This window comes from Etheostoma cragini, chromosome 15 (genome assembly GCF_013103735.1).
Source record: "Etheostoma cragini isolate CJK2018 chromosome 15, CSU_Ecrag_1.0, whole genome shotgun sequence".
Taxonomy (NCBI): domain Eukaryota; kingdom Metazoa; phylum Chordata; class Actinopteri; order Perciformes; family Percidae; genus Etheostoma; species Etheostoma cragini.
The window spans coordinates 16,527,450-16,545,404 of NC_048421.1; the positions used below are offsets into that span (position 1 = coordinate 16,527,450).

Below are 17,955 nucleotides of genomic sequence, written 5' to 3' on the forward strand. Positions count from 1 at the left end.
CTCACTTTTGTTGTTTTGGTTTATGTTGAAAAATGATAAAATGCATGCCAGAGCTTTATGGCACAATGTGAAGGATGAAGGGTTCAAGGAACAGTGTAATTTTCATCTCACATTTCATGTATTGACATTTAGACATGAATCAAAAGAATTGTTAGGCATGTCATTTGATCATGAGAAGGTGATGCAAGGTACACAACCAAGCAGAGCAGAAACACTTCATAGTTTCTTGTACATTTACACATAGCTCTTATAGTTTTGTTTGTTTGTTAATGACTGCTTTGCTTTCTGTGTTTGTATATCTGCTCTGTTCAACTCAAACACGTGTCAACTATTTTTCATGATCTGAAAGTGCCAACATTAGAGGACTTGTTTACCCCATTCTCAAGATAGTGATACTTCAACAGGTAAAGGAAAAAACTGCAGAGTTGTTTTCCGTCAACAGAGTGACAAGTGAAGTGGATGGTAACTGTCAATCACAGAGATGCTGCCTGAAGGCATCTTATGATTTATGATTTCAAAGCCACAAGGTGTGTAATGACTTTTTAAGAATTCATAATTCTGTATATTTCTTGAAGCACAAATTCCTGTTATTTATCTTCTCTTTTTTTTTTTTAGATTAAAGACACACCACAGACAAAGTACACTGGGAGTCCAAAACTTTTTTTTATTTTCCAGATTACTCAAGAAAACACTGGCCTACCAGCTGCAACACCAAATATATAGTGCAGAAGGAACATTCAGCACCATGTGTCCGTATACATAAACTAAAGTGTACAGAGAATGTATTTAATGATGGATATGCAACATTTTGAAGGACTTTTATACAGTGATAGAAAGAATCTCTGAGGTATGTACTGCTAATTTATGCTACTTTCTACTACAAAGATGGAAATATTGTACTTCATACAAAAATATATTTATTTTACAGTGGCTGGTTACTTTGTAGATGAAGATTTTAAAAAGATATACTGGGCACCTAAAGTAAGATGCATAGTTAAACAAATTAAATAAACTAAAAGTAGATATACAGTGCTGCTATAAAGTTTGTGAAACCTTTAAAATATTTCTTTATTTCTCCATAAACATGACCTGAAATGTTATCAGATCTTCATTTAAGTCCTAAAACTAGATAAAGAAGACCCACTTAAACAAATAAGTTATACATATTTATTTATTTACCAGGATTATCCAACATTGAATGTCTTTGTTGGGAAATGTATGTGAATGTGTGTTATGAGTTCATTTAAAGGTGTAATTGGAATCAGGTGTTTCAATCCATGGGATGGCAATCAGGTGTGAGTTTAGCGTTCCCTGTCCTATTAAGGAATAGAAACCTGGGTCTTACTGTAAGCATCTCTGGTCTTCGCCCCACTGGTTTGGGAAAGTGTGACAAACCACGCTCAAAGGAGATTTCTGCAGAGCTGAGACAAATAGTCTCCCCAGGAGTGGTGGTCCAACAAAAATCCCTCCAAGAGCAAAGTGTACAATACTCCAGGAAGTCACAAAGACCCTTAGGGTAACCTCTATGGATCTACAGGCCTCTCTTGCATTGGCTACTGTCAATGTTCCCAATGTCCACAGTCAGATAAACACTAAACAATAATGGTTTATGGCAGGATACCAAGAAGAACATTGCGGCCCATCTACAGTTTCCTAAAGGGCACGTGGATTAACAAGTGTTGTTTAGGGCTGTCTCAGGGCCGGGGCAGCTTGCAATTTTTGAATCCTGGATTGTACCAGAAGATTCTACAAGACAGTGTCAGGGTATCTAAACTGAAACTCGACAAAAGGTGAGTCATGCAGCAAGACAATCACATTAAACACACAAGTCAGACTGAAAGCATTGTGTGAGGAAAAATGGGCCAAAATTCCTCCAAGCCGACATGTGGGACTGATCAAGTTTTTGGTGCTTAAGAGCGTCCCACCAGGTACTGAAAAGAAAGATTCCCAGTCCTAGATCTTAAGAAAAAATACAGAAAAGGGTTCCCAAACTTAATGGCTGTACCATAACTTAAAATGACCACCGTTTCAACAAGTTACACAAGGGACTTAACACTTATCTGGAACAAAGAGTGCAACAACTTTGTTCCACTATGTGCTCCTAAAAATGGTTCAGTACGCACTGTCTTTGATTAAAGTTAATACGTCTCATTCACATATTAGCTTGGTTTAAAGTCACTGGAGATGCATTTATAGACAGAGAAGAGGGATCAAACCTTACAAATTGGCAATGGTGGATAATTACTACATACACAATTTAAGTATTTGTGCTTTCCTTGAGTTTTTTTATACTTTAATTCTCCCCATATCAAAAATATTGGTACTTAAGTCCACTACATACGCTATATTAATTAGTTATTTTTCAGGTTACGATTTTATATAGTTTAGTGGTAGAGCGTTTGACCCATCAGGACGTCCACAGTTTAAATCAGAGTGTCCCCTCTTTAGACACGCTATTTGACCTGAGGCCGTGCAAACGGTACTGATGATTCCTGATGGACTGGCATAATCTCTGTAAATCAAATTGACAAAAGTTATACATCAACAACTTTGTTCCTAGGACATAAAGGAATACAATTTATTAGAGCAAATTCAATAATAAACTTTATGAAAAAGCTACAACATGAACAATTGTCTTACCAACATCTTGTTGATATATTTATGTCTGTACAGTTTTTGCCTTGTAATTGCATGCTACAAGGACATGCCACTTTTTAATTATTGAAAACAAAAAAAAGAGAAGAGAGTTCTTTCACGCTCCTCCCATATTCACAACTCACTCTAAACACCAAAGAAAATGCAGCTTTCAAAGCTCAAACTTCTACAAATGGAAGAGAATACGTGAGGAGTTAAAAAGGCGGAACGACATTGCTCCGGTAGGTTCTGAGTGTTGCTGTACATGGCTGCCTCACAGCGTCACCAGCCAAACCCTATGATGTCACCACTGAGGTGACAATACGAATCCCTCTCAGATTATTCTACAATTTATAAAAGTTGCACAGGTCTGAGCTTCGATCATTTGGAGAGACGATACTTGACATACACCCATTTTAAAAAATATACAGGGGGTAAACAAGACCATAATACGCTGATCTTTGAATCACCAATAGTATGGTACGAGTCCACAAGAAGGCTACGACATATTGCATCAGAGAGGTCATCTTCTGCCACCTAGAGTAATTTGTATCAACCTTTACAACTCAAACATACATCTAAACCCTTCCTGATAATCTCAGAGCTGGCTGAAATCCCACCAAGAAGTATAAAATCTGGTATTCATAGACAACTGCTCAAAGCTTCTGAACACTACCTTGTCAGCAAAATAAATAAGAGCTTAAACATGTTTAATAGGAGAAAATGTAAACCAGATTATTTTGGAACAGGTGTGTGTGTGTGTGATGCTCCAAACATTTTCACAAAGTTCACTCGTGACCACAACCTTGTCTTGAAAGCAGCAGGACGAGGACTAATAATTAAATCAAATTTGAAACAAGAAGGAGCTTCTCTTCATCGAAGTGTCTTTGGCTTTAGACACGCAGGATCTCCAGGCAGTTGTTGTAGCAGATGGCGATCCAGTCCGGCTGCGTGGAGGCCCACTGCACGTTGTTGATCTCCCCTTCAGCAGTGTAGGCCAGGATGGGATCCTCAATGGCGCGTGGCATCTGCTGAATGTCCCAGATCAGAGCCTGGTGGTCATCGGCTGAGGAGGTAAGACACACAGAGCAGGCATTAAAAGAAAGATTTCAGAATGAAGGAGCAGGGATATACAGCCAAATACAGATAAAGTTAAGCCTTATGGTCCCTTTTTGAAACACAAGTTTGGGCTGTTTCAAAAGTTAGAAATCATGATTGACATGGTGAAATCTTAGTCGTTAATCTAAAACAGTGGATCATACTGTGACCATCAGTGGCTGAATTTGAAAGCATTAAATGACACCGGCGAGAACATATTTACCTCAAATTCATTTTCAAAAATGTAAGACTTTCTTACAAATGCATCCACACAATTCTCTTGAGGTTTTTTGATGATTAGAAATGCCAGTGCAATGACCACACTTGAACGTTTTGGTCCATTTTCAAAACATGAGGGAAGATGAATTCGAGAGTTTGATGTTTCTGCTAGCATCGGTCTGTCGCCTTCCCCCCCCACCCCACCCCACTATATCCCACAATCTATAGGTGCGTTTACCTGCAGTGCAGATGTGACATGACGAGTGAGGGGCCCAGGCGATGCCGTTGACACATGCCCGATGGTTGTTCAGCCGAGCCACCGGAGTGCAGGGCACACGTACATCCAGGATGACCACCTAATACACAGACATGTTAATGCTAGAGACTAGCAGGCACTTGATTCCTATCGTTATTTTTTAAATAAAAATTAAAATATCTATTCACTAAACACTTATGTGAAACAGTTGGAAACTTGTCCAATTAAGAGTATTTGATTCCTAAAGGTCCAATGTGTAGGAATTTTTCCCATCTAGCGTTCTTATATCACAATCAATTCTCTTGCGCCACACAGTTCAAGTATGTATTACAGCTACGGTAACCTTCACGCTTCAAAAAGAAGAAGACTCCTGTTCCTGAAATTTGGATTTTGATTACACGTGGTCCTCCACGTTTCCTTCTTCAAACTTGCCGGGGCCGGAAAGCGACGGTACTCGATAGAAGCACCTGTCAGTTTATGTTGTCCCTTACCGGCTAACATATTTCAAGATGGTGCATGACTATGAATCCCAGTTCATGCAAATAAATTTCAAATTGCCAAAAACTGTCAAATCATTTTTTGCATTTGCACAACAGTGAGTGCATTTCTTAAAACAATTGGTGTAAACGGCACTGCATAGTGACTGAGCTAAAAAAGTGTGTATCTTGCTGGAAATATTTTGTTTGACCAAAGCAAAGTCTTTATACCAATAACCCAACCAAACTGACAAGTCCTTACACCATTGTTAATACCAAGATAGTGAAACCGTTTTGTGTTCATATTTAACAGTTCACTCTGTAAGTATAGTGTAATGAACAATGCATATTCAATATGTGACAAACTTACACATTGTCATCTCTGATCTGAGAAATGCACCAAAGCAACTGAGAAGAACTGTATTGTTGTTAGCGGCGGAAACCAAAAACCAAGTTGATTAGACACCTCCATACAGGTATTTGTAGGATATATTTGCATGTTTATATCATGTAAAATATGTTTGGACTGATTGACATGAGTCATGTTTGTTTTCATTCAAGTTCACATGTAGGTAGTTATAGGGGTTTGTATATGGCCTTTACACAGAATAACTACCCTTTTCCAAGTGTGTACACTCCATTTTTGGAAGAATTAATTGCACATATGCATTAAACAAAGTGTTTTCCAGAGTATGAATTTAGTCTCATATCTTAGGTTTGTTATACCTAACTGCAATAACTGCAGACCTCTTACTTATGTAAACATGCAATGGCACATATTGTTGAAATGCAACATTTTTAGACATAAAAACCTATTCATAACCCATCCGGGAAATTGTAGGCCCGACTCTCATCAGCAGATTATCAAATTCCTCCTTTGTGAGTCCAAATTACCCCTGGAACCAGTCCCCGTGACAGCGGGGCTCCTTCACCAGCCGAAATTACCCCAACTGCTCTCTGGACCTGAGGGTCTTGTGCACCCACACCCTTCTTGCTGCTCGCTTCCTCCGTATATCCTCACAACCAGGGCCAGTGCTTCTTTTGGTTCAAAGACAGAAACATCGTCGCCACCAAATTGCTATGGGAACCCCGGTGTATCCTACACAATGTCGCATGTACTACACGTCAGATGTAAACACCGGACGCAGACGTGACGCATGTATGACTTAAATGTAGAAAGTCTTTCCTATTTTGCGCTGAGCCTGGCGGCAAGCACAACAAATGTATTTTTGTAACAGGACGCAACCTAGCGGCGAGCACGGCACATGCTGTGTATAAAGTGAATCAGCCCTTAGGAAACATGGCTACTGATAGGCTAACACTGACCTCCATGCCGTCCATGGCCATTGTGGCCAAGTAGTTGGGGTCCTGCTTGTTCCAGCAGAGGCGGAGCAGTGGATGGTGCTGGGGGTCTTCATAGATGATAGTGCTGTGCTCCAGGTGCCGGAGGTCAAACATGCGGACGGATCCATCGGCTCCCACGGACGCAAACATATCTCTACCACCTCCTGCACGGCTGAAAGCGATGTCATACACCTGCACAGGCACATGAAGACATTGATCTGAATGTTCTTACAGCCTGTGTACACACGCTGTAGGGCTTCTTTTTACAGCACAGACACACACGGACCTCTTTGTCATGAGCAATCAACTGGGTCTTCACATGTCCAGACACCAGGTTAACGCGTCCTAACACCTGCCCAGTCTCCAACCCCCAGATAGTGCAGGTGGTGTCTATGCTGGATGTACCTGCAGAAGGAACCAACCTGTTAAGCTGTACAAATGAAAGAGCAACAAAGTCCAGTTGATAGCCTCTTTAATATTATTTATCATGGAGTAGCTCTCTTACCCAGCAGATTTGGATCAACCTCATTCCAGTCAAAGGATGTGAGGGGAGCACAGAAGTCTGAGTTCTTGTTGTTGTTCAGCAAACATTCGAGACGTGTTTCTGTGTCGCTGACCTTCGTAATAAATGCAAAGGAATTTGGTAGTGAGCGGACTTCTTCATACAAGTACCATGGTCAAGCCAATGTGACAAGTTCACAGCTGCCAGATTGCCAAGCAAAAGCAGTGAACAAACAGACTTTACACCCACAGCACTGACTAGTTTATGTTATTACTGCAGTTGAGAATGATTGATTAATAATTGACAGAAACATCTTTTTCATCTCTTATGGTGCAGCCATTAGATATTGTAGTTTACGGTGCAGACAGGCAGTTAAAGGTAATATTCTTTTTCATTGTTTTTATAATCCAAAGAAGAAAAAGAAATTGTTATCCACAAATTTCACAAAATGGCAAAACCAACAATGTGCTAGTCCGTCTCTCAGTACTTTCTTACTTCCCTACCCCGCTTGTAGCACTCCCCTTCGAGGTCACTGAGAAAATCGGTTGCAAATATATTGTTGGTAGCAAAGTTATTTTTCTTGTGGGTACCATAGCTTTTGGCAAATGTTTCTAAACATCTAAAAAATATTAAACAAGCTTTTTTGAACTTTGAACTATTTCCAGCTGTGGGTTAATACATATGTGGTGCTCTTGTGAGAAGCAGGATGTTGTATGTGAGATTGACTCAAAATAAGCTCCAGGCCTGTGTTCATGTAATGAAGGAGGATGTCACTCAGTGCAACAGTGTGGCTAACGGATGTGTTTTTAATCGTATTTAGACAACAACGGAGATATATTTCATCTATATTTTGGATTTGCTGGTTTAGACTCTGTTGGATATTTTATACTCATTATATTTGCACTCTCTGACGTTGGGCTTTAACTGCTGCACAAATATTTCCCTAGGATGCATATCTTATCTTCTGTATAGCACAGAGGGGAAATATATACCAGGCTTCGGCTGCAAAATCAAAACCTGTTAGTAGGATCAATGTATCGTAGGTTTAGATGAACACAATAATTGATATTTCACCAGTCTTATATGTAAGATCAAAAAGCATACCCTCCAAATGCGCAGGTAGTCCCCACTGGTGGCAAGTAGGTCCGGGTACACCCCTTTAGTGTCTGGGATCCACATGATCTTGGTGGTGGGGTATGGGTGATCAAATGTGTTCCTGCAGACAAACTCTGAGCTCTCCTCTTCCAGCCCCACCAGCTGAACCTGGGTAGGAGCAAAGACATTTCCTGTAAATTACTGTAACCGGGCAACGAGGGTTAGAAATAGAATTAACCTTAGCTATACGTGGTGTTACTAACAGACACAACGACAGACTTGCTGTGTGTGTGTGTGTGTGTGTGTGTGTGTGTGTGTGTGTGTGTGTGTGTGTGTGTGTGCACGCGCGCACACACACACACACACACACACACACACACTTAGTATTGTTGGTTGTTGTTGTTGGGGAATAACAACAAAACATTCATTGTGCTTTTAAACATAGGTGCTGCGCAGGACAACTAGCATTAGCTAGCTCGCTAACGTTGTGCTGATGAATGGCCACACCACACTACGCACCTTGTTGTTGTATTCCTCCACAAAGCTGCCGAGAGCTAGCCTGAAGCGTTTGTCTGGACGGACGCTCCAGTTCATCGCATACACCGTCCATGGTGCCTCGTATTTGTAGATTTCTTTTCTTTTGCCGTGAAGCGACATCCTCTCGAACTGCAGCTGTTGTCAGAGCAGCTAACACGCTAGCGTTAGCTAACTGCAAAATAAGTAGTCGTGCAAGTCAAGAACAACCCGTTACTTTAACCTGCTATAAAAAATACCAGCAGGCGTGGTAGTAATAACCATTTAATTAAGTAAATCTTGTTTTGGGGCAAGACTTCTCACCACTTTACTTAACAAAGAGTAGCATTTCCCGTAACGATCCAAAGTGCTGTCACGTTCAACAAAACACATGCGATTGCTGGTTTTCAAAATAAAAGACGATTGTTATTAAAATCATCTTTTCTAATGGAAGGTTTGGTCTTTTCAATGTATTTTAACATAGAGCCTAACAAATAGAGAAATTAAAAGAAATAACTCTTTGTGAAACGTCCCACTAATGAAGCCATATTTCTTCTATTTATACCAAATCCCACCCTGTTTTGTGATGAACTTTATAGCCTGGGCCTACTGCTGTCTGAAAAGACAGGAGAAGAAGAGACTAAAAATTAATAATTCTTACGAAAACATTGTGGACAATATTGTCAGGTGAATTTTATTTATATATATTTCTAATTTTGTGAGAACATTCATTTGTTTTGGATTTGTAATTTTTATGATTTGAAACGTGGTACCTCCCCTGGTAGAGAGGTCCTCGAGGCAGTAACCGCATGTTCGACTCCGCTCCGCGGCCTTTTGCTGCATGTCTCTCCCCTTTCATGTATTCAGCTGTCCTATACAAATAAAGGCATAAGATTATCTTTTAAAAATAAAATTCCCGTAACCAAAATGCCAACCACATAACTAAATTATAAAGTAGTTTTTACTTTACCCGTATGTTGAATTTGATTTATTTTGGATCGTTTGAACCGGAAGTGTAACTATGCTATTATGTCAAACTTGACCATCAGTTGTAGTTACTCTCTGCGACCACTAGATGGCAGACATACTCATGATAATAAACCACATCCGTACTGTATAGAGACACACATCTTGATTGAACAACATGACTGTTCTTTAAAATTAGAATATACTTTCTACTTTCTCTTTTTTTTACATCTTATTTAGTTTTTACAAATGAAAACATTTCTCTGTTATCCTAAAAAAGTATTTAACAGTTATCAATGCATCTTGTTTAATTGCAACCTAAATGTTTGCAACAATTTCCCTCCGGATGAATAAAAGTTCTCTTATCTTAATAATCAATATATAAGGATGAGAGAAACAAACTGAGGCTTTTCACGTAAGCTAACCAAAACCTAATTTTATTGCCTCCCGTGCCTGAACTATTATATGGAAAATTAATTAATCATTAATCCTTATCGTATGAATTTTAATAATTAATAATAAATGTCATATGCAGTCTCACACTTTTCTAAGACACTTATCCATATGTTGTGCTTACCTTTACCTTATTACTTTTTAAATTAGTAATTTAGTTTTATAATAAAAAACAATAACATACTATTTTAAATTGATATTTACTTGAAGTGTAGTTTTACTTCTTTATTTAAGTTAACTCCCAGTGGATTTCCTCTGTATTTGTGAATCATGTTTTTAGTTGTATTGCAAGGAACTGGCTTCATGTAGAATCAGAATCACCTTTATTTCTCGAGCACATAGAAGGAATTTGACTCTGGTTTTTGAATTGCTCTCAATGCTTCCACAGAAAAATACATAACAGCTAAAAGGACAATAAAGGTGGACAAATAAAGGTAAGATATAAACACGACTGTTAATTAATGTACAAAAACTATGTGGAAAAAAGGTAAAAAACAGAATATTAATATCAAACGTATGTATTTGTACAGCAAATGCATGACAGTGAATGGTATGTACCTGATAAAAACGGTTTGCATTCTAACTGTTATTATTAATATATATATGGAAGCAGGTGGATGTTTTAGCTAGTGTGTGACTCCAGGATGTAAGAAAATATACAACACATGGTCTGCAGTAAACTTACAGTGATACAGTATAATAGAACAAACTGTAACTAACACTGGTCAAAACAGACCGAGTTGTAGTTACGTAATGTGACCACATGATGGCGCGAAAATAAACACTCAAGCTAACATTTAACGCCACTAACGTCAAGGCAGACATAACAACAACAATATACAAAGATTTCCTATAGAATCCTTTCAAAATAAAACTTTTGACATAATCATGTGTATAATGTTGGAGGGGGTCATTGATACATCCTGTCGCGATACCTTTTACTTTGAAAGATCGCTCTTGTGAGTACTCACTGCTTCAGGTGTAACATCATTACAAGGACAGTTAAGGCTGCTTGAGCTCAACCAGCGTTACGTTTATTGTCACAGTAATTCTCCAGGTAAGATCCTTACTTACTTAGCTATGCTGTTACGTTTTAATAAGACACATTTTCTGAGTTGTGGTAAAGATAATAAACACGCTGCTTTCCTTTTAGGATTAGGTCGGTTGCTAGCAACGAGCTAGGTGCCATGCTACCTAGTTAGCCATTAGCATGCTAATGCCAGATTTGTTAACCGCTAGCTAATGATAAAGTGAGTGAGTGAGTGAGTGCTGGGGGATGGGTCGGGCACAGCTATATGATTACAGCCTGTGGTTTAATCCTACGCCTAAGTGTCATTTGGTAAGAACACATTGTTAGTTTTGACTCGACCCCCACTATGGAAAGTCAGACATATCCCTTATTTTAGCCTGTTAGCAAGCGTGACGCAAACGTTGGATCTATTGCTAAAGTTAGTCGGGCTAGCGGCAGCTCTCTGGTTGAATTATAACCCCCATCTATTACAGCTCCATAAGTTTAACCGAGCTTAGTCTTTACGTTACCCGAGCAGTTTTATATATATATATAATATATATATTAGCTTCATCCTTTTTATTCGCGATGACAAAGTGACAGCTTACTCAGAGACCAAACCATTACTTCGTTCTCTTCATTAGTCATTGTTTTCAAGTCCGTCTCGGTCCGTAGGGACATTTTCATTCTCTTTGGGGATTGTCACATGAATAGTGTGACCAGGGTCTGACTTGGTTACTATCGTGTGGACCAGTTTATCCTGGGCTTTCGTCACAGTTGTAACTATTATTTCCCACGTATTGACTGTTAAATATTTACGTGGCCCGATGTTTAAAACTTGTTTCATTTTCAATTAAACTTAGTGTGACGTTGATGGCTTACATTGATTCATTGCATCCGGCCCACAGTATAGTGTTCAGGCAACCACCAGGCCTCATTTTAAGACAGCTGATACACAAGCCCTTTGCAACTTGGAGTAGTTTTTAGATTTCTGAACTGATTCGACAATTCTTGTTTTGGGAAATGTAAGATTTTTCCTTCCTATTGTTTAGTATTTATAGTAGTCTTGTTACACTTCTGCATCTGACCTTCTCTGTCACTTCTTACACCACCCTTATTTACACGGTTTGCTGTCTGTTGCATCATCTCTCTTACACTCTGCTTTTCCACTTTTGTTGCAGGTCCCACCATGCGTAGTGCGTATCTCCTGCTAATACCCGCACTGCTGCTCCTCCTGGCTTTTCCCGTCTCCAGGGGACGCTACAATGATGACTTTGATGAGGGCGAGGACCTAGCCGACTTTGATGACAATGACTTTGCTGAGTTTGAGGACATGAACGACGATCCAGCAGCGGAGGCAGAAACCGCCCCTCTGCCTCGCGCCTCACCGTCCTCGCAGCCTGAAGAGGACGAGGACGAAGATGAAGATGAAGCCACCGTGGAGCTGGAAGATGGCCTGGATGGTTTTGAGGATTCAGAGACACAAGTACGTAGTTGCCTTGTCTTACTGTTTACAGCCTAATTTCTGAGCACAGTTTCCATAATAACACACTTTTGATCATTTATGGCATTATGTTAATATAAATATTCATTTTACTTATGAATTCCCTAGGATCAAGACATGTACAGCAAATATGACCAGGAGGAGTTTGAAGGGATTGGGGACATGGAAAAGACAGGCCACTCCATGAAGGACCCCCTCATAATCCACACTGTAAGCCAGGCTTATTGCTTAAAATCTTCTCAGAACCAAGTTTCACACTCGTCTGTCTAAACTGATCTGATCTGCAGAGGCTCTGAAGGTGCACACGGTTTTTGCTGCCTGCAAAAGATATTTAACTGTACATTTTCATTCATGTTTAGCACATGATGCATAATAAGGCTTATTTAAGTGTGTGTGTGTGTGTGTGTGTGTGTGTGTGTGTGTGTGTGTGAAAGTGAAAAAGTTCAGGTAATTTACATACATTGTTGTCCTGGGACAGCTATGGCAGCCTTGAAATTGTAACCTTTGGCAACTGATTGCCCTTAGCCTAATTTCCATTGGTTCTTCAGTTACGTTGATACTGGTTAGAGCTCGGCCGATGAATTGGCATATATTTTCTTATTGCATATACATCGGTTGCAGTGTAATTGTTGGCAGACAAGTAACGAGAAATTGCAGTACAGAAATGCTAATCTAGATGTGAAGTAATTTAAAATTAAATAATTTGTCCACCACACAGTTTTCACCTGTAAAATGTCCCACTCAGTATGTATCTATGTCACAATTCTTTTCTCTTTTTTTTCCTTTTAAACCTCCCAACAATCAAAATCTGTGTTTGCCTCACAGATTTAGTGTTGGTTGAGCTTTAATACTGACAGCCGCTTGCTGTTTCTCTGCAGGTACCTGCACATCTGCAGAACAGCTGGGAGAGTTACTACATGGAGATCCTGATGGTCACTGGCCTGTTGGCCTACATCATGAACTACATTATTGGCAAGAACAAAAACAGTCGCCTTGCTCAGGCCTGGTTCAACTCACACAGGGAGCTTCTTGAGAGCAACTTTGCACTAGTGGGTGAGTTCCTCCACCTCCTGAGTTGCTTCAAGTATACAACAGCAGTGTGTGAAAGCAATGGATGACAATGTGACAGTTGGTACAAAGCACAGCTTGTGTTAATTGTCAATTTATATGTGTAGGTGATGACGGCACCAGTAAAGAAGCAGTGAGCACTGCGAAACTGAATCAGGAAAATGAACACATCTACAACCTGTGGTGCTCTGGACGTTTGTGCTGTGAAGGCATGCTGATCCAACTCAAGGTATGCACAATGTGTTTTATGTACTGTATAGGGGTGTGCTAGGGTTAAATATACAGTCATGTCAAGTTGTCTTGTTGTCTATTCCAGTTTCTAAAGAGGCAGGACCTGCTCAACGTTCTGGCCAGGATGATGAGGCCTGCCTGTGATCAAGTGGTATGTATTAGTCAACTAGCATTTTAAATAAGTCTGTGTGGAGTATATGAAGAGGAGTGCAAAATATGGAGGCACCGCCCTGGTCATCTAAAAGTGTCTGTCTGTTTGTAGCAAATCAAAGTGACTCTTAATGAAGAGGACATGGACACTTTTGTGTTTGCTCTTGGCACCAAGAAGGCGATGGCCAGGCATCAGAAGGAGATGCAGGACTTGGTAAATATCCTCCACAACAAACGCATTGGTTCATTAGTAGTCCATGTCTAGTTCTTACTCATATACATTAGCACTTAAACAATGGTCTTGATGTTTGTTCTGTATCTGTAGAGTGAGTTCTGCGGAGATAAGCCTAAGTCTGGGGCCAAGTATGGGCTCCCAGACTCCCTGGCTATTCTAAGTGAGATGGGTGAGGTCACAGATGGGGTGATGGACAACAAGGTAATGTCTCTTTACACTTGTCTCATAAACAATATTACTAGAAAAAAAAGCACTTCAGAGTTTCAGAATACAACAGGGTTATAGCAGGCAACAGTTGCAACATCTTCCTCTCTTAATATACAGTTCTCTAATTTGTCTGGATCTGTTTTCGGTATTTTTAGATGGTTCATTATATTACCAATCATGCTGAGAAGATCGAGTCCATCCATTTCTCGGACCAATTTTCTGGTCCAAAAGTTATGCAAGAGTAAGTATTTCTTTTAACTATTTGTCATCTCTTACATGGGAGTTATTTTGCATTTTAATCTTTTCTACGTGGCACTAAAAGCTCCTGTGTGGTTTTTCAGGGAGGGTCAGCCCTTAAAGCTGCCTGACACCAAGAAGACGCTGTTGTTTACATTTATTGGTGAGCATTTTGTCTCTCCTGTCTTCACTATGCCTCACGACCCCATAAGTAGATTTACAAATGCTTAATGTGCACTTTGTGTGGGATTGTAGTGCCTGGCATGGGCAACACCTCTCCCAAAGACATGGACGCTCTGCTCCCTCTCATGAACATGGTGATCTACAGCATCGATAAAGTCAAGAAGCTCCGTCTCAACAGAGAGGTGAGCAGGATTCCAATGCTCCGGTGCCTCATAGTGTGATCCAGTGACCGCTCACTTATTTTCTGTATTTTGTGCTTTTACAATAAAGTTTAAAGTACAGCTACAAATCCCTTTTTTTTTTATCCTCCCTGTATATTTAGGGCAAACTGAAAGCTGACAGAAACCGGGCCCGTGTGGAGGAGAACTTCCTGAAGCAGACTCACGCTCAGCGCCAGGAGGCAGCCCAGACACGCCGGGAGGAGAAGAAGAGAGCCGAGAAGGAGAGGATCATGAACGAAGAGGACCCTGAGAGACAACGCCGTCTGGAGGTCGGAAATTGGAGATGCAGCACACAAAACGACAAACGAATAGCATGACATTTTGGGGAAACTGCTTATTCGCTTTCTCGCTGCGAGTCGGATTTCAAGATTGATAATCTTTCTCTGTATCTTACGGTTTCTAAGGGCAGCACTAGAAGCAGTTCAGCATATTTGCTTAAGTTGCTGTACTTACATGATTCTTGCAATTTTTGTTGAATGCACCTAGTCTAAGTCAATTTGAAAAAAGCATCAGCTATATGAATGTATTGTAAATAACACTCATATCTTTGTGATAAATATTTAGCCAGCATCCAGTGAGCATAGCATAAATAATGGAAAATGGGGCGAAAGGGTTAGACTGGCTCTGTCCAAAAGTTTTTAAACAAATCTTTAAAAATTAGTTTGGTGTAAAATCAGACATTTATGTGCCATGTCGTTTTTACAATGTAATTGGTTAATTGATCTTTGGATGGCTGGTCGGTTGTTTTTGTTACCTTTGGACAGAGTCAGCGTAGCCGTTGTCCCCGGTTTGTAGTCTTTATGCTAAGCTAACCAGCTGTCAATCTTCTCCTCTACCTCTCAGCATGGAAGCAAAACAGCATATTCCCCAAAATGTTGAATCATGCTATTAACGAAATTAAAAGTAAATAAATAATGAATAAGTATAGAGCTTATCATTTTTATGTCTCAATTTTTATTTTTGTCTTTGGTTCTTTTGTTTTAGGAAGCATCCCAGCGACGTGAGCAGAAGAAGATTGAGAAGAAGCAGATGAAGATGAAGCAGATCAAAGTGAAAGCCATGTGAAAGACCACCCCAGGGATACAAGCACACATGAACGCATTGCTCAGCTTCTCTCACAACACAGTCCACAGCTCTGGCTCACAGTCGCTCTAAACAGACATCCTGTGCCTCTGGGTGTGTCAAGCTCTGCTGTCTCTGCCGCCGCCTGCTCCATTTGGTGTAACTAAACCCAAATGACTTGAGAGTGAACTGTCCATGTCAATTGAGAGGGACTTTTTCACCACCATATCACCACAATTCACGTCAGGGTCTTTATTTGTTTTGTTTTTTACTGTCCAATTAGTAATCAGAGCTCTGTTTGAATGCTGGGTAGCTCTGTGAGCTTTTTAAAACTTCATCTGCTGGGAAGGAACACACTATTTGGTGGTATTGAGCCACATTTTAAAAGGAATGGAAGCATTGTTGCAGTTTCATTGGAAATGTATTAGCATTAATATAATCTTAAATGATACTATCAAGGACATTTTATTTATATCTGCTATGAGGTTGGTTTCTTGCAGGCTGTTTCTAATGAATATCTGAGCAAACAATAAAATGCACTGGAGTCTGTTGGAAAACCGTTGGTGTGTTTTTCATGGTAAATTGCAAGTATTTGGTTTAATCTATTGATGATAACCATTGTGTATGACACAGAAATTGATACACAGACCTCTTGGTACCAGCAGTTAAAAGGGTCAGGGTCTTTAATATGGACCAGAATAGGTGAGCTTTAAAGCTAAATTTAACTTTGAGATAGTGTCAGCAGTCTGAACTAGATTTGGTTACATCAGTGTGGTTGACGAGCTAAAAGGAAACCCTGCCTGTGTAGCCAGATACAAGTCTGGGTATGATCAAACCTATCATTCCCCTGGGTAACACAAGACACTTTGTCTCAAAAAGTAATATAATCCTTTAACAGAAATATAGTGTCACAAACTATCATAGACTTGAATCAACACACTTAACATTAATTAGCATAGCAGAGGATTAAGTTCAAATTGCAAGGCATGATGTACTTTAATAAACCTGGATTTTCCAAACAGTTTGACCTGAGGGCTGTTTCACAAAAGCAGAATTTATAAAGCCAGGAGGATAACCGATGAAGCGAGGCTTGACCTAGTCCAATCTGTGCAAGTCATTCGGATAGATGCGCGTTCACGGCTTTCCTTAACCGACCACGAGGACGAGCACATATTTACTGTTGTTAAAATGGAGAATACGCATTGTATATATTGTATGCAGAGCTTCTTGTGGAAGTATATCGTGAAACACATTATCTGTATAAAAAAAAAACAAGGCCGCTTTAATGAAACGGGGAGAGAGCGTGGCATGCCTAAACATCACCTATACATTACTGACCACTGCTCATCATACTATTCAAGGATTAGGCTACTAAATATTTGCACAAATTAACAACTGTACTTTAATTAAAAGTGAGCAGAAGATAATGTTACTCAGGAAATTTACCATGAAGATCAATTTTCTATAACGCTAGAATAGGATGCATGAATATCTCAGTTTCTCTCTCTCTCATGGGGTAAAATATATAGATTTCCTAAGTCATATTAACTTCCACTGCCCGCTTTAAAGTGTAAGTGTACAACTGTTTGTTTTTGCAAATGACAAGTGACTCATTGAATGGTTTCAGTTAAGCGCAGTAGTTTGTAAATGTATCTTTTTAAATACATCATACAGCCGGTTTGCTATCATCTGCCACGCTTCCCTGTTTTTTTTATTATTGTTATTTTATAAAGGACGAGTTTCCTTCTTTACATATTACATGGTTTTCTCCCTCATATACATGGACATAGAAAAGAAAGACACTGTAGAAATTGTACTCTAAAATCGAGAAACTATAAAGATAATTAAGTAATAAATTCCATGCACACTATAAACAGAGTATATTCATCACTTATTTCCCCCCAGCAAAATATTAGGTCAAAAGCCATTGGGGTGTCCTCTCCCTGTTGTTACATGAAGTAGCCTACAACACTATTTAGTAACTGTTCCAGTGAACTAAGACTATAATTAAGAAGGATTGTCCATTCAGGATATGTTCTTAAAATTGTACAATAATCCCAAATTGTAGTCATTAAAGAATACAAAAAACATTAACTAAAATAATTTAAGGTGCATTGGTCCACTATAGAAACACACATACAGCACTTTATGTAATACTTTATCAACCTTTTCTAATTATCTCAACAAATGTCGTAACATATTCATCAATCTTCTAACAACAATATAACAATAGCAATGACTGTCACATATGAATGGTTGAATAATTATAAAAAACAATGGTCACAACTTTAA

General features: G+C 39.5%; 2 protein-coding genes and 1 long non-coding RNA gene across 3 annotated transcripts; 2 read left to right on the plus strand and 1 right to left on the minus strand.

The window, feature by feature from the left end:
* Positions 1–438: 438 nt before the first annotated feature.
* Positions 439–16,924, plus strand: LOC117957692. The gene is made up of 3 exons (XR_004659563.1): positions 439–450; positions 8,404–8,405; positions 16,885–16,924. It is a non-coding gene; the product is annotated as an uncharacterized LOC117957692 (long non-coding RNA).
* On the minus strand, positions 2,550–8,533 carry dcaf7 (ddb1 and cul4 associated factor 7). Its single transcript, XM_034893617.1, has 8 exons — positions 8,462–8,533; positions 8,144–8,333; positions 7,634–7,792; positions 6,533–6,644; positions 6,314–6,432; positions 6,010–6,219; positions 4,190–4,307; positions 2,550–3,700 (listed from the first exon to the last, which is right to left on the minus strand). Exons 2-8 carry the CDS (start codon positions 8,279–8,281, stop codon positions 3,528–3,530), a joined length of 1,029 nt encoding a protein of 342 aa, XP_034749508.1. The 5' UTR covers positions 8,282–8,333; positions 8,462–8,533; the 3' UTR covers positions 2,550–3,527.
* On the plus strand, positions 10,412–16,220 carry ccdc47 (coiled-coil domain containing 47). Its single transcript, XM_034893616.1, has 13 exons — positions 10,412–10,613; positions 11,747–12,051; positions 12,178–12,279; positions 12,948–13,122; positions 13,245–13,366; positions 13,454–13,519; positions 13,631–13,732; positions 13,844–13,954; positions 14,116–14,201; positions 14,302–14,360; positions 14,453–14,562; positions 14,703–14,870; positions 15,586–16,220. The coding sequence occupies exons 2-13, from the start codon at positions 11,755–11,757 to the stop codon at positions 15,664–15,666; spliced, it is 1,479 nt and encodes a 492-aa protein (XP_034749507.1). The 5' UTR covers positions 10,412–10,613; positions 11,747–11,754; the 3' UTR covers positions 15,667–16,220.
* Positions 16,925–17,955: the final 1,031 nt, after the last annotated feature.